General features: G+C 45.3%; 1 protein-coding gene across 1 annotated transcript in view; it reads left to right on the top strand.

The window, feature by feature from the left end:
• The window catches only part of LOC306790058 (ryanodine receptor 3), a gene marked incomplete at its 5' end in the record, with an annotated part of 92,399 nt that overhangs the window by 18,033 nt on the left and 58,284 nt on the right, over positions 1–16,082 (top strand). The window contains 13 exon segments of the mRNA XM_079286157.1: positions 186–305; positions 3,550–3,654; positions 7,695–7,769; positions 7,942–8,020; positions 8,507–8,619; positions 9,328–9,427; positions 9,994–10,087; positions 10,845–10,919; positions 11,557–11,725; positions 12,339–12,503; positions 12,918–13,039; positions 13,695–13,875; positions 14,871–15,006. Of these exon segments, the coding sequence (XP_079142283.1) occupies positions 186–305; positions 3,550–3,654; positions 7,695–7,769; positions 7,942–8,020; positions 8,507–8,619; positions 9,328–9,427; positions 9,994–10,087; positions 10,845–10,919; positions 11,557–11,725; positions 12,339–12,503; positions 12,918–13,039; positions 13,695–13,875; positions 14,871–15,006 (1,534 nt within the window).

The following is a 16,082-nucleotide window of genomic DNA, read 5'->3' as shown; positions in this document are numbered from 1 at the left end:
ATTGCGTCCAACAGTCTCCTGTGGTGGGAAAACACGAGAGACGAAACGCTTATAAGGCACAAAGGTCTCCCCTGATCAATGAACGAGGGCGGGCATGTGCGTGGGTGAAGTGGGGTTCTCTCGGGACACACTCGCAGAGTCTACATGCACAGAACCTCAGACTGATGTCCGTTTTGTCTCGACAGGATGATGAAGTGGTGCTCCAGTGCGTGGCCTGCATCCAGAAGGAGAATCGCAAGTTCTGCCTGGCTGCTGAGGGGCTGGGCAATCGGCTGTGTTACCTGGAGCCCACATCTGAGGCCAAGGTAAGCAAAGAGACTGAAACATTGGTGTCATGAATCCTCTACTTCATGTTGGACTTGTTTTCTCGTGCGGTTATATAATTAACTACATGTTCACACCCACACACCCGTACGGAATATACAAACGTCACATGAAGAAGTTTGCAGGGAAGTCAACCGCAATCAAGGATGCATTCACCCAGGACGAGAGCTCCATGGAAACCAAACGGCCATTCAGTTCATCCCTGTTAAGGTCCAGCAAAGATTCAGCGAAGCCGAGCGGAGACGCACAGAGAGGCCGCTCAGCACGCCACCAAACATCACGCGCTGCCGTCTTCTTGATGAGCTTTTCTTCCAAGGGTTCAGGGACGACGTGGCATCTCCGTCGGGCCCCGCCGTCAGATGATAACGCCCAGAAATTCGGCCCCTGGACGTGTTTGATGGAGTCTTTTGTTGGCTCTAATTGCCTCCAGCTTTATTGCAGCTGAGCAGTAGCTGCGTCAGCATTTGCTGACGCACAACAAGTGCAACGTTGTAACTGCGACAGTTTTTTAATTTGTTTGCCTTTGTAATCAGCAGGTTGCCGCATTTCTGCAGAAGAAATGATCAAAATTGATGAGGCACATCCTCAGCCTTTTTATTCAACATGTTAGTGATGGGAGGCAGACATATCTGAATGATGATTGGCTGTTTGAGAGAATTGGAACAATCCCGAGATACTCTCACCTTGTTGCTCTGTGTCTTATCTGGGAAGAAGCAGAACAACACAGGCGTTCCTATGTTTTCCCAGAGCAAAGCCTGTTGACAGCAGGCCGAATGGGCTTTTTCCGCATTTATTGCCTTTTAATCGTAATCCATAAATATTTTCTTGGATTAATTTCGCTAAAGCTATGACAAGAGGCATGAACAGACTGAACATGTGAGAGATACAAGGATGTTTTTCAGGGAAAGGAGACTGAAAGAAGAAGAAGAAATGAAAGATCCATGTACTCCTGGCATTTAGTATCTTGTCTGCCCTCAAACAGCTCTCACAAAGAGTGTGAGTGTGTGTGGGTGTGTATGCTGGGCGGGGGGGGGGGGGGGGTGCATTGTGTGCAGAGTTGATGCTTTCACCCCATATTGGATGGTAATTACACCTGACAGGTGTGATGGATGTTCTCCCTATCTGGCACTTTGTCTTCATTGCCAGCGTTTCTTTCTGAAAAGGCATCGCCCACCTTTTGGATCAACGATGGTGAGGTGTAAAAACCCAAGATGGCAATTTGGAAGCGGGTCCAGCGATGGGGCACAAAACCCGGACCACAGGATGAGGTTGATTTAGAGTATGCACAGTTTAAATGGCAACATCAATCAGCCTGTGAGAAGCTGGTTGATTGTAATATACGACCAGCAGCTCTCGCCTGTCAGCGACTCCATGTTATGACCTCTGGAGGGTAGATGCCCACATACCATAATGGCAGTGATGCTGTGAGTCTGTTGTGTCTTCATTATGTGAATCAAAACAGAATGCCTCAAATACACCAACTGATCAATTCTTTTCATATCATCTGTTTTTGGCTCCCGTCTTTGCTGCTTCAGGTCACAGTTTTAGCAGCTCCTCCAATTAAGCTGAAACGGAGTGGCAGAGAACGAGGTCAGCTCCTCAGGGCAATCAGCTTTAACCCCTTTTTGACCCTCTCTGTGGAGACAAATAAAGACGTCTATCTATCCCTGCCCGCCATCTAGCTATGCTCTTTTTGGTCTGCCTTGTTATAGGACAGGGCTGGACACTCATCATTCCCACCAGCTCTCCTAGACCTTCATTAAACTGCCTCGCTCTCTCCAGGCAGTCTCCTCCCCACCAAATGTTACAGTCCTGCGCCTGAGGAGAGCAAAGGTCAGCTGTTAGTCATCCACAGAGATGAGGGCGGGGTCAGATTGCTTCTCACCAGACCCTTTATTACGATTCCTATATGAAGCTGAACATGAAGGATCCAGTTAGCTTAGCATAAAGGGTAGAAACGGAAAGAAACCTGCCTAAAAGTATCTCTAAAGCTCACAAATGAACAAGATCTTGTTTTGTCCGACTTACAAAAAGAAAAATATAGATAATTCCATCTCTCAGAATAATACGAATCACTCGAGTTGATTTCTAAATGAACTGTGGAGTGGATGAGTAGTCTGCGGTCGGCCAATGAGACAGTCTGGAAGCTTTATTGTTGGATACCAACACACTGGCATGTGTCGCCATAAATCAAGTCTTCCACAGTCACTTTTCACAGTCCTGCCTGGAGCATCTATACTTCAACTAGACATCGATTTTAATGATCGGATGGCTATGGCTGTGCACAGCAGTGGTCATTTTAGTCTTGCCCTGACTTCTATTGTTACTTAACCCTGAAACTGTGTTGTGTGAAGTTAGCAAATGAGGTTAGATTTACCTGAACCAGTTTGGGAGGAGTTGAGATACTCCATAAGGAGGCCAGGGCGGGTGTTGAGGTTGACGTCATTTATCTTGTAGCCACTCTCCAAAATATCTTCATCCCTGCTTCCCTCATTCTGTCAGTGAGTCGCCCCTCTCCTCCCAGTTTGGCATCTTCTTCGTTTGTCTTATACTCCGCTTATCTGAGTGCAGACTGATCTGAGACCACTTCGTCTGTTTTTAAAGTACCTTTTAATGAATATCACCCACTTGATTCAGACTAACTTGGTTCAAGTGCGGTAACAGTGCAGCAGTCAGCATAGGTTGAGTGGGCATCTGATCAGAATATCCCTGTGGATTCAAGAAGCACTGGCTGTATGTGGATGTTTTGCTTGTGCAGCAAAAAGTTCTTTACATACTACCGTAAATCAAAATCAGTATTGATGGGCGCCAAGACAGGTGGCTCTGCTTATCATTTCATTATTGCTGCTTTGGTTATTGTGGGAGCATGTTGGGCCAATATCAGTGAGTTTCATTCTGAGGCAACTGCTGTCATAATTCTATTCTTAACTTTTTGGGCTCATACTTGTTGAGGACATGCTGTACAGTACATAATGTAGCCTACTGTAGATGCCAGGTCTAACTTCCATTCGCCATGTTGAAACAAACAAGGAATACTTTTAACGACATCTGTCAGCGCCTCTCCACACGACTCCCACCAATGCAGAGTTGTGTCAAATGTCAAAGGTAACAAAATTCCTTTTGTGAGTCCTACTTTTTGGGGGACCGAGTGCCATGAAGTAAATGAAATTAGCCCTAAAAATGATGTTCATTTTTGACCCGAGACCCACTTGCCTGTTGTTGCAGTATGTTCCTCCAGACCTGTGCATCTGTACCTTTGTGCTGGAACAGTCTCTGTCAGTACGGGCCCTCCAGGAGATGCTGGCTAAGAGCGGACAGAACAGTGAAGGGGTGAGTGATGGTGAACACGCACGCATGCTGACACACACACACACACACACACACACACACACACACACACACACGGATAGGTAACACTCTGACAATCCATACTTCCAACTCTTCATAAGCCTCTCTGAGTCACGTACTGTATGTCCCGCCCTGTTTGGACTTTAAAAAGAGGAGACTATAAAACTGTTTATTGTAATGAGTGCAGTCAGCTAAGTTCAATACTCTTAACTTGTTCAGTCACTATAAAGAGATTAATGGTCAAAATAGGCCCATTACAGTGGCCTTGGGACCCCTACTGCGTAGAGGTCTGGGGCCCCTATGAATATTGATGAGGATGAAGGAGATGCCTTGGCATTACTGCAGCTTGTCACAGTGTTTTGTGCACTTTTAGCCTATTCCGATTACCACCAAAGCTTGAAGGGAAGCAGCATCATTTAGCACATATATATATTTTCCTTGATAAAAGAAACATTCTACAAGTAAAGAGAGCAGCCGACTGTAGATTTGGCTTTTTTTTCCAATCAATACTATGTGAATTTGTAATCCACACTCATTCATCACTGTAATCTCTGCACCTGATGTTGTTCCAGTTGTCTTCTTGTAAGTGTGTTTGCTTCTCTTGCTCATTGCTGTGACAGATGTGTAATTCTTCCCTCTTTGTCTTCTATTTTCTGTGTATAATCTCCATCTTCTGCATGGTAGACGCGCGGCCCCGACCGATGGGTATGTTCGCCACTCATACCATTCCCATGTCATCCCCAATGCATGACGCAGTAGATTCGCCACATTACACAACTGTCGACCATAACACGTAGAAATCGTGGGTTAATGCTCACACCAGGAGCCCGTGCTTTGAAATAACTGATGAACGTATGGATTTATTTTGTGTACACTGGGTAAGAAGAATGTGTCTCCTGCCGAGCTGACAGAGACAAATAGAGGTTTGTATAGACTTCCAATAAGGTTCCCCGCAAACATAAGCTCTCACACATCTTACTTTTAACTGCTGGAGAACTGCAGCGTCACCGATTAGCGTCAGATTAACATTAGTCATGCCCTCAGGGGAATTCAGATGGATGTTCATTGCAGCGTCATTTGTTTGATGCAAACATGTAGGATAAATTACAATTTGTCACAGTATCTTATTTGAATCACTCACTCTTGGATGTATGCTATGAGATGCTATGCCAGGATGCAAACAGCTGAGACCAAGATTTCTGCAACAAAACAGAAAATGATCATGAGTCAAAAATGCACTGAGTCGGCGTTAGCCACTTCACCCTTTAATGCCCCGTGGCTAATGATGGTAAGAATGTCCATACATCTTCAGTTGTTGAGGCTCGTTTTCATTGACTCGACTTCTGAGATGAATGGATTCTTCAGGGCTCGAGCTTTGTGGCCACAGTGGACTATCTGTGCAGCAGAATAACACAAGTCACATGTCCTGTGTTTTCAATTGAGAAAAAAAAAATCTGAAATCAAAAGGGAGAAATTGATCTTTTATCTTTTTTGGTGTAATGATTTGTCCACTGTCTTTGCAGTCCTTTGTAGAATTCCGTTAGTCCTCCGTCTACGTAGATGGAGAACTTGTTTCGGTAAATCCAGTCTGACTGACAGGATGTAAGCGAGACTAAAAGGCCATTGGGCACGTATTTGACGTGGCATTCTCCTCCCTTTATGTTATCTGCACTATTTATTTTGCAGGGGAACCGATGCTGCATCCTGTACTGAGTGCCACCCAAAAACCATCGCGATTGGTTTAATGAAATACAAACAATACCAGAATGATAAAGGTGCAGCCGCACCTTTACCTTAGCGATGACACAGCACCGTTACGTTTGTTTTGAACTGTATTTACATAAAGATCATAGACAGATCGTCCCACTGTTTGAACAAACAGCCACATTAGCTTTCATGTTAAAGTCTCCTTATCTAACTTGTAAACATTAAACGCCATATAAACTTACCTTTTAAATGTCCTTGCTCTTCAATACCATAACGTGTTAGTTACAGCGCATGTTTTTTTACTTTGCGTCTTGTTCCCCCGCTGGAGCTCAGCCTGCCAGCTGCTGTCAATCAAACACAGACACGCCCCTATAGCAAATGAGAGGACAACAAGCGTATCTCATCCCCAAAAACTTTTTCTTCCTTTTGATAATGAAGAAGTATTATCAATAAATTAAACAAAATATTCACAACTATAAAAGATGTTCCTGACCGTAAAAAGGGATTTCAGTTGGAATGTAATATTGTTGCTTTTCAGACTTGGAAAATTGACTCTTCGCTAAAATCCGTTCCTTAATCTTTCCCTCCTCTTGTGCCTTGGTAGCAAATACCCCAGAGACTTAGATAACTTGGATTGACTCTTTCTATTGTGTTACTGTTTTGTCTCTACTCGCATGTATCTGTTTTCAATATTGTCTTTCTATTCATCATTCTTCGCCTCCGCTGAAATGTCACTGAAGGAAGCGCCATTAACGGGGAAATGGAGGTTGAATACGTCTCGGCTGAGGCTCTGAAATCAATATGTCTTTGAACAGATGGTCTTATCAACAGACGGTGGCTGGAGCAAATCGGTAGTTCAGGGTGTTTTAGCCGGAAGGTGCTGAGACTTAAGAGGACGCACAAAGACAACACACTCATAACTGGTGCAAATGCCAACCCCTGTAACCTTCTGTAGGGCTCGCACCAAGAGGCTGCGTCCTGCTAGATGTCACGTCTTTAAATTGATATGAGGATGCCACTTGTGGCCAACAGCTGGACAGGAGAAACAGAACTTGTTGCTTCTCTTATATCTCTTTGATCCAATAAGCTGAGGATAACACAGTTCTACGCTTTTCAGTCGCCTACTGATGTGAGCCACAATTTCCCTCAGGTTCCCTGTGCTCTCTATCTGTATAATGCAGTCCCCAGCCGCAGGATAAGGAAGTGAGTGGAAGGCTTGGGTTTATTGGTTGCGGTGATTGCAGCTGGATGTGCCTCGCCGCATTAAGCTCAGTACCTCAGCCAGCGTATAGCAGTAGCCAGAAGCACAGAAAAAGCCAGTGCTGCAGTCTGCACGACACAACTGCATCAAATCACAGGCCGTTGTCCCGGTAGCCAATCGAGGGGGGTATAGGGAGAGGAAATGAAACGGAAGGAGAGAGAGGCTGTGCATGCTAGGTTGTTTTCACAAAACACTGCTGTGATGCATGATTCTCTCAGATAGTTAGAAGTCTAGTTTTGAAAAAAATCAGCTTAGCTTTGGTAGTTTAATGTGACATAAACTTGGCTGTTTGGCATTGTTTCAGGTTTATTCCTGGATCCTGTACCAATGGCATTACTTTGTAAAATGCCAAAGAATGGAAGTCGACTGGTTTTCCGTCATCCTTCTCGCAAAAAATAGATTTATTGACGGTCATGTGTGCCCACTGGACTTTAATTATTTGTACCAAAGACTAAAATAAGGCAGAGGCAGGCAGAAAGAAACAGTTCTTTCTGAATAATGACACTCTTTCTCACCTTAATGCATCCTAGAGGCTCATAAGGAAGGTGAGTAACATGGGAGTTGCTTGCCGAAGAAAAACAAGAAAAACTCTTCTTTATCCCCTTTGCATCTCTACCAGTAGAGATACCGTTTGTTCCCCTCCTGCATCTAAACACAACCCCGTAAGCGACGGAGTCATTCCCCACGAATGTCATCGGAGGCTCACAGTAGTTGTGCATCCTTCCCACATTCCTCTAGTCGGAGTGCTGGAAAGATCACCCCGTATCCCGTTCGCTCACGGATACAGGAGCCAGAAACTCCGTCTCCTGTGGCAAGTCAGATTGCATGTCTTCATTGGCGAGATGGGGTGGCAAAACCCTCCTCAGGAGAAGTGTGCCCCCCCAGCTTGAGGTCATCATCGCTGGGGAGAAGGTCCTCGCTGAGGTCAACATTCAGTGCCAGAGGTCGGGTGTTGATTGACACAGTTGGAGGGCGACCACTGGGGCTGTTGCGTCTGGAGCCTGAGCTGACGTGTAACGACGTATTTGTGTGCATGTGTGAACGATCTCTTTAGGCAGCGCAGAGCGGCGGTCACAAGACTCTTCTGTACGGACACGCCATCCTGCTTCGACACTCCTTCAGCTCTATGGTAAGACATCGCACGCAATCAATGTCACCGTCATGGAAAGAAGAAATATTCAAACCGGATTTATTACAACAGCAAGATTTAAATGCCATTAGCAATTTCAGTATATCACATGAACAGCAGCATGAGGTCTTCTGCAGAGCGTTGTGTGTGACAGCTCTGTCTTGTGTACCAGTACCTGGCCTGTTTGAAGACATCGAGGTCACAGACAGACAAGCTGTCCTTTGATGTCGGTCTGCAGGAGGATTCAACAGGTAAAAGAAAAGCTCTGTACAGTTTTGCTTTCATCCACCTCTTGTTCCCTCTTTCATTCTCGCTGGATCTGCCCCTCTTTGTCTGTCCCTGTCTTTGTTCCTGTGTCCCTCTCTTTGAATCTCTCTCTCTCTCTCTCTCTCTCGCTCTCTTTATCTCTGTCTCTGCACCTTCATCGTTCATAAGCTTGTGTTTTCCCGGTGCATATTCCCTGTGGAGCACTGTAGACATACAGCGTGGTTCTGTAGTCAGTGATGATTACATCTCTGCTGCACACTTGCATTTTTATTTATCTCTTACCATGCAGCAGATGAGCAGTCACCTCGATATGATTGTTGCCATGGTGCATCCACATGCGTCCCAAGTTCTGATTTCTGTCTGCTCTTGCCTCATTTAATTTTTAGTAATACCAGATGATTCTATATGGGGTTGTTTAAATTGGAGAGTGGAGACGGCATGTATATGGGTGTGTGTGTGTATCACTGTAGGTGAGGCTTGTTGGTGGACAATCCACCCTGCCTCCAAACAGCGATCTGAAGGAGAGAAAGTGCGGATTGGTGATGACCTCATCCTCGTCAGCGTATCCTCAGAGCGATACCTTGTAAGTTTGTTTTTTTGCGGTTTGATCCTTGAAGCTGTAGCTACTGTGTGTGTGTGTGTGTGTGTGTGTGTGTGTGTGTGTGTGTGTGTGTGTGTGTGTGTGTGTGTGTGTGTGTGTGTGTGTGCCTAATGTAGGGTCCTAGTAAGAGAGCATTAACTCTTCTTCCCCTGATGTGACACAATTTCAGATTGTCCCAATCCTGTTACCACATACCACACTCTCCTCATGACCTCTCTCCTGCAGGAGGATTTAACGCTAAAAGCAACAACTCTCTCCTTCTAAATGAATGCAATGCTGCTAACAATAACATTTAGCATCATTTGATCTGAACTGGAAATGTTTGGTTTGGTGGATTATGATTTCTGCTGCCAGTGCCATTTCAAATGAGCCTAGCTTGTTTTCATCCTCGTCACATATTGACATCCCACTGCCGTCAACAATAGATCCTGTTACACTACTGAACTGACCTTTTCAGCAATAGGCTTCTTTTTCTACCATTATCCTGCCCTCTATGCTGAGCATCATATTACTGTGCAAAACGTGGTCTCTGTTATCTACAAAATTGGTGACAGCAGCCAGGCTGTCACCAGAATCATTTTATTCTGTGGACCAGATAAGTAGCACCATGCAGGTTAAACAATACAAATGTTCAGCACATGTCCTGTCACTGGTGTTGAAGCATGAAATATTTCCTTCTCTTTCCTGCAGCACTTATCCATCTCCAGTGGCAACATCCAGGTGGATGCTTCCTTCATGCAAACCCTGTGGAACGTCCATCCCATCTGCTCCGGTAGCAACATAGAAGAAGGTAGAAACTACACACACAACCCCATCCTCCACCCCGTAGTCTTTTTCCCCACGATGTGATAGTATTTAAAATTTATTCAAGAAATAATATATACATACACACACACATATGTATGTGTATATATATATGGTTATTAAACATAAGAAAGAAGGAAAGAAGACATACATACATAAAAAGGAGTGGATGTAGGCTGTCGGATAAATGTCAATTAGTAAATATATCTCAAGATGGGGATTGTGCAAGTTTTCCCTAATTGGTCAAGGATAGACCCCCCCCCCCAAACATAATGTTGTTTTTGTGGTATTTCATTCGTGGAAAACTCCTTGTCATGTTGGAATAGCCCGAATTTTTGCCCGGATCGAATCGGATCGTTATTGAGAACCTAAATAAACTGCCCCCTAAATTTGTACAACATTTTTAAGATTTAGATAGTTTGTCTTTCCAAATTACATCGACGAGATGACGAGCATTCACAGTGGTAGCAAAAACAGCAACAAAACAGGAAAACAAAATATCTAGAGTGTCCATATCTAAATCCCTCTCTCCTGTACTTCCTCTTCCAATAGGTTACCTGTTGGGTGGTCATGTGATGCGGCTGTTCCATGGACATGACGAGGTAGTGGCCATCCCAGGATCAGACCAGAGTGAAGAGCAGCAGAGGTGCGAACCACTGCTAACGCTGAACTAGATTACACTGCACCATTAAGGGGTCACCCTTTAGTGATGGCAAAGCAGTTATGTAGCACACAAGTAGCTAACTGACTGTATAGCTGCTTGTTGCCAACACAGATGAGGTAGGCCGCAGAAAAAAATGGCACACTGGGCTCAAAGTGGGTCAAGACAGCGGGCAAGGCCCATTCACATTCAGCCAGGTGCCAGGAGATGTGTGTTCCTCCTGGGCACTAACGCTCACACACACATGGTGTCTGTTTTTAGAACAGAGCACGGTGAATGCGGAGGCAGGATTAGATATGATTTGCCCGCTTTTTTGGCTTTCCCCTACTGTTGTCCTTGAAATTCAACAGAAGGAGCAAGCTGTTTAGAGGTTTCACATTTGTCTGGGGCAGATTAAACACACTCCCAACTGTCAGCGCGGGCTGATGAGCGATTCATTTTATCTTTGGACCCAGTCGGCCATATCGCTGATCGACAGTGAAGCTGTGGGTTATCGGGGCACACCTGTCTCTGTGTGAAGGATGTGACTCTGTAGTCGGCAGAGTAAATGCAGTGTGTATGTGTACACATAAATACATACAAATCTTCCTGCTGAATATCAGCGTGACAAATGACGGTAAAGAGATGGTGTTCTTCTAAGCCAGGATGAATGGCCTCGACAGTATCAGTGGTGGCTAGACATTTAAAGTGTCAAGACACAGACAAGACAGACAACCCACTCATGCTTCTCTGGCATCCCCAGGATAGTCAACTATGAGACGGGTAAAGCCGGCGCCAAGGCCAGGTCCTTGTGGAGGCTGGAGCCGCTCCGAATCAGGTGGGTTGTGTTTTACGTGATCTGTTATTTGTTGCTTTCCTTCCTGTTTCCCACTACCTATTTTATTCTCTTTTTGTTTTCCATCATTCTCATAGTTCTACATTCCACCTGTTTCCTCTTTCTACTTTTTCTTTCTACATCCATTAGTCCTTTCCTCCTTCTCCCTACTGCTGCACTCTGGCCTCTCTCTCTCTCTCTCTTTTTATTCCTCTATCTCCCTCCCTCATTTTTCTTTCCTTCTCTTGCTCTCTCTTTCTCCATCAACTCTTTTGATCCTGGCCACGTCACATCCTCACAGGGATGCAGCCTTTCCCTTTTCCATTTCAAATCCTGTGTCAAATATGATATTTGTCACGTCGGCCTTGTTTTTGACCCTGGTTTGTTTTAAATTCCCAGACGAGAAACAAAGTGCGTAATCAGAGAAATGTGTTCAGCTGCTATTATTTTAATAATTATATCTAATTGTTCCACCGCATGGCATGCTAGATAATTAACAGCTGGGGGCAATGTTTAGATCAACTAATTAGCAGATATTAGGCTTCCAGGGCTTATGAAATGCACCTTTTTCTCCTTGTATCTTTGCATGTGTGCTTCATTTTAATGTGTGTGTGTGTGTGTGTGTGTGCGCCAATGACAGCTGGAGTGGGAGCCACATCCGCTGGGGCCAGCCCTACAGACTGCGGCACCTGACCACCGGTCACTACTTGGCCCTGACTGAGGATAGGGGGTTGGTGCTGCAGGATCGGGAGAGGTCCGACACCATAGCCACCGCCTTCTGCTTCAGAGCCTCTAAGGTTAGGACACGCGTCCGCACACGGATACGAGGGCACAGCATGTGTTCCCTTGACTCCCCGCTGTTCCTCAAGGTGACTTGTGTCACACGGGATCAACCACACACTTCCTCATTAAAAGTCACTGGAAAGAAGTTACAAAAGATCCCCTCTAAACCTTTACAAATGAACCGCCCACTCCCCTTGGAATGGAAAATCACCAGTTTTTCCGAGGACAATGACAATGATTGGACCAGTGAAATCGACACCGTAGAGGTTCATTTAACTGAACTTGCCGAATCTGACTGAACAGTCCATTTAGTTTTACTCTGTGTAATGGAGTTTTTAGATATGGCCAGCGATTGGGAGCCAATTAGTGACCCTTCCAATGTGGATTTAAAGCATTTATTATCATGTATCACAGACGCCTCATGTCGATTATGGGTTTCATTCATATCTGATCCAAAACCATTCAAATCGTCCCCCTGTGATGGATTGAGGCATAAACAGCAGATTCAGCTGACATTTGGTCGGTGGTTGATAAAGATATGCGTGCATCGTGTCTGAATGTGCACATGTTTTGTATTGTGCCAGCACGCTCATGAGTTCCACACTGATCATTTTGTTCATTTTCTCCTCCCCTGTGCAGGAGAAGCTGGAGCAGAGCCCCAAGCGGGACATCGATGGCATGGGGGTGGCGGAGATTAAATACGGGGACTCGCTTTGCTTCATCATGCACGTGGCGACGGGACTCTGGCTCTCCTACCAGGCACCTGATGTCAAATCTGCCCGTCTGGGTCCCCTCAAGAGACGAGTGAGCGGAGACAAACACAAGCACACGCCGTTCTGTCTTCCGATGCCAAGCGGATACAAAAACAAAGCGAATTCAGAAATAAATGAGATTCCTTGGAGCGGATTATTATTTTGAGGGTAATGAGTTGATTGAGTGAAGATTATTGTTCATATTAGTTCATACCCTTGCCTCAACTAAATTGTCCCTCAGCTATTGTTGCAGAAGTGATAGAGGTGTGCGTGACAATGTCCTCCATGTAAACACAGGCAGAAAGCCTGTATCGTCAGCACCTGTGTTCCAGACATAGTGGCTCAGTGCTGATGGCTGGACACTTTCTCGCCATTAAATCCCTTTTTTGGTCCTTTCCCCCTCTTTCCCTATAGCGTCTCATGACAATGTCTCACAGTCTTTCTCTTCCCGTCATGCCCTCTCAAGGCGTGCCTACATTCTGAAGGCCACATGGATGACGGTTTGACCCTGCAGCGCTGTCAACACGAGGAGTCCCGCGCCGCACGAATCATCCGCAACACCACGTTACTCTTTCACCGCTTCATCAGGTATCAATGCGTTGACACTGCTGTTCCTCACGAATGCAAGCGGTGACGTGATCACACAAATTCTATTGGAGAGTTGAGCTCTGGGCCTGTGAATTTTGACTGAGTGGAGTGCTGAAGCCCCAGACAGCTCACTCAGTGGTGCAGTCATGCGTTTCCATTGCAGCGGCGTCGCGGCTATGCACTGCCAGCTCTGGAAAAAGGGAGCCGTGGAGCACGTAAGTGGATGCTTCCACTGACCTTATTTGTTATCAAACTGTCCCCTGGGTCGGGCTCATGGGGCACTCATGGCGGGAACATGCGAGAGTCTGTCAGCCTCCCCCGCGGCTGTGACACATGCAGCGCCGCACACCCCTCCCGCGCGTACGACAGGAGCTATTTTTAGCAGGCCAGCGGAAATCAGCATTTCAGCATGGATGAACCTGTGGGCGAAACATTTTGTGAGTCATCAGCCTCTTCACAAGTCTGCTCAGCCTCCCAATTAGAGTGTCTTTACCAGGAAGTTATTGCATTTGTGAGGAATGAGAGTGCATTAAAAAACTATACATGAACACAAATGTAAGTGGGGAGTGCTGTCATGTCTGAATGACGGGTTATTTGTGATATGGTGATATTTCTGTTCCCCCCCCCCCCCCCCCCCCCCATCTCTCCCTCCCAGAGACCTTGATTGTCTGGGTGTTAAGAATTGGGCACTGGTCGCGCTGCCTGTTGAAGAGGTGCTCCAAACCCTGAATGACCTCATCACCTATTTCCAGCTCCCTGACGCTGAGCTGGAGCATGAAGAGAGGCAGATCAAGCTGCGCTCGCTCAAGAACCGGCAGAACCTATTCAAACAGGAAGTGAGTTTCACCATAAAGGACACCAATACTTCATGAAATATCCATTAATAACACAGTGGGCGGTTCCGCAGTGCAGCAACAATGTTAAAAGCCCCCCTGGAGTAAAGAGTTTGACTTGTGACCAAACACATGAGTGTGCAGAGAGCAGCAGCAAATGATCAAAAGACAAAGTATGTGAAAGGCGAAAGCGATTGATTCTTTGTTGTGTGTTTCAATGCCATCTTGTTTTTGGAGGCATTGCATTTGAAGGGTGTCAGCAGTTTTGGTGTTATAAGTTTTCTGGTGCCAGAGCACTGAAGCTTTCTTCTCAGCCTCTCGGATCTAAATTGCTTTCATCAATTACGAAATGTCAGCTGCCATACTGAGGGTGTCTATGATGTCAACTATCCAAACTCCTCTTAAACGTCACACGCTACAACAATGTGTCACCATATCCTCAAGCCAACATGCATGTGAATGAGTTAACAGAAATATACAGTATGTGCATTTCTGGTGGTTTCAATATTGGCAAATTATGCATATTTCAGCAATTCCTCTTCCTTCTTATTTACTTGTCTTTCTATGATAATAAACCAAAACTGCATATCTCTGTCCCTGGACTAATATATTACGTTTAGAAAGTCAATTTGTCACTGTAGACAGCTGACTCATGATTTTTCCTGGCATTATAAATCATCTGCAATTGCCATTTTGTCTTTTTACTGCACACTTTTAGCATATCTGATCACTATGGATATTTCTCTGTGGTATAAATCACCATGACACAGCCAACTAAATGGGACAGGAGAGAGCCACAGAGCTGCATTCGGGATGGTCGGCTAATTGAATGCTGCAGAAAAAGAGCTCCGCAAATGAACTTGTCATACTAATGAGCTTGTTTTTCATACAATTTACATTTTAATGGGAATGTTGTAAAATGTGTGTATTTCATATTTTTTTGTAATTTTCGGGTGGTTATGCTCTGTTCATGCGTTGGATCACTGTGCATTTCTTAGGGCATGCTGACTCTGGTGTCCAACTGTATCGATCGCCTCAACGTATACAACAGTGCCGCCCACTTCGGGGAGTGTGCGGGGTCAGAGGCCGGAGCGGCTTGGAAAGACATTCTCAACCTGCTGTACGAGCTGCTGGGTAAGAAGCCGGTCTACCGCAACGTCACACACACACACACGTACACGTACAAACGCACACCGATCCCCTACTGTCATCAATCACAGAGGCGAAAGTCATCGTTTGAAGATAAAGTAGCTGCAATGGTGATGAAGAAGTGTGCTGACCTGGCATTTAACCAGCCATTTATAGACACCTCGCAGTGGAAGATCGAATTCTGAGGTTGCTAGAATTCAGCTGAATATTTACACACAGACACGCAACGCACATGCACTTGCACTCATCTCTAACACTCACACATATACACAGATTTTTGTGGGGAAAAGACTGCATCTAAAAGAGATTTCCAGTTTATGTGATGTGCTTCCAGAGCAGAATCATTATAACACCCACATACACACACACACACACACACACCTATCGGCCAGATAGTTTTTTTTTTTTTTTTGTTCAATCATTGAATGCCAATTCTCATCACTATGCTGCTTTCTGTTTTGTTTATTTGTCCTTGCTGCGCTCTTTGTGTTCCTACAGCACAATGTCATCAGTCGTGCCTTTTGAAAAATCCCTTTGACCTCTTGCACTGCAGGCATATGCTCTGTCAGATAGAGACATATCTCACTAAAATGATCTGACAGGGAAAATATATATATTTTTAGCTCTTCCGCTCTGTCTGAAAATCCTGCCGTATCGGATGAGTACAATGTTTGGTTGCAACATTTCCTTCACCAGTTGTGGCATGAAAGCAGGCATGATTTTCCTTCCAGGTAACGGTTTGGATATGTCACATTCCTATGAAGAGATTGTTTATCCCCTCTGCCCTCTCAGTGTGTTCTTCACACTCTCATTTACACAGATTTCCCCTCCTGGCTGATATTAGTGTTCCAGCCACGTCGCTCTCTTTCCCCGTTCCCTCCTTCACACACCTGCTCCGGCGCAGCGCTAAGTGGATTTGGGACGTCTCCCTCCTTTCTTCTCTGTCTGTCTGCGTTGGATGACCCTTTCTTTTTTGTTGTTGTTGGGCATAATGTCAGCTTGTGTTTATGTCTTTTCTCTCCTTGTGTCATTCCCTCCCTCTGTTTTAGGCATCTTTCAGG

The sequence above is a fragment of the Melanostigma gelatinosum genome (genome assembly GCF_949748355.1).
Source record: "Melanostigma gelatinosum genome assembly, chromosome: 16".
NCBI lineage: Eukaryota > Metazoa > Chordata > Actinopteri > Perciformes > Zoarcidae > Melanostigma > Melanostigma gelatinosum.
Note: the sequence above shows the minus strand (reverse complement) of the source record. Positions and strands in the feature narration are given on the sequence as shown.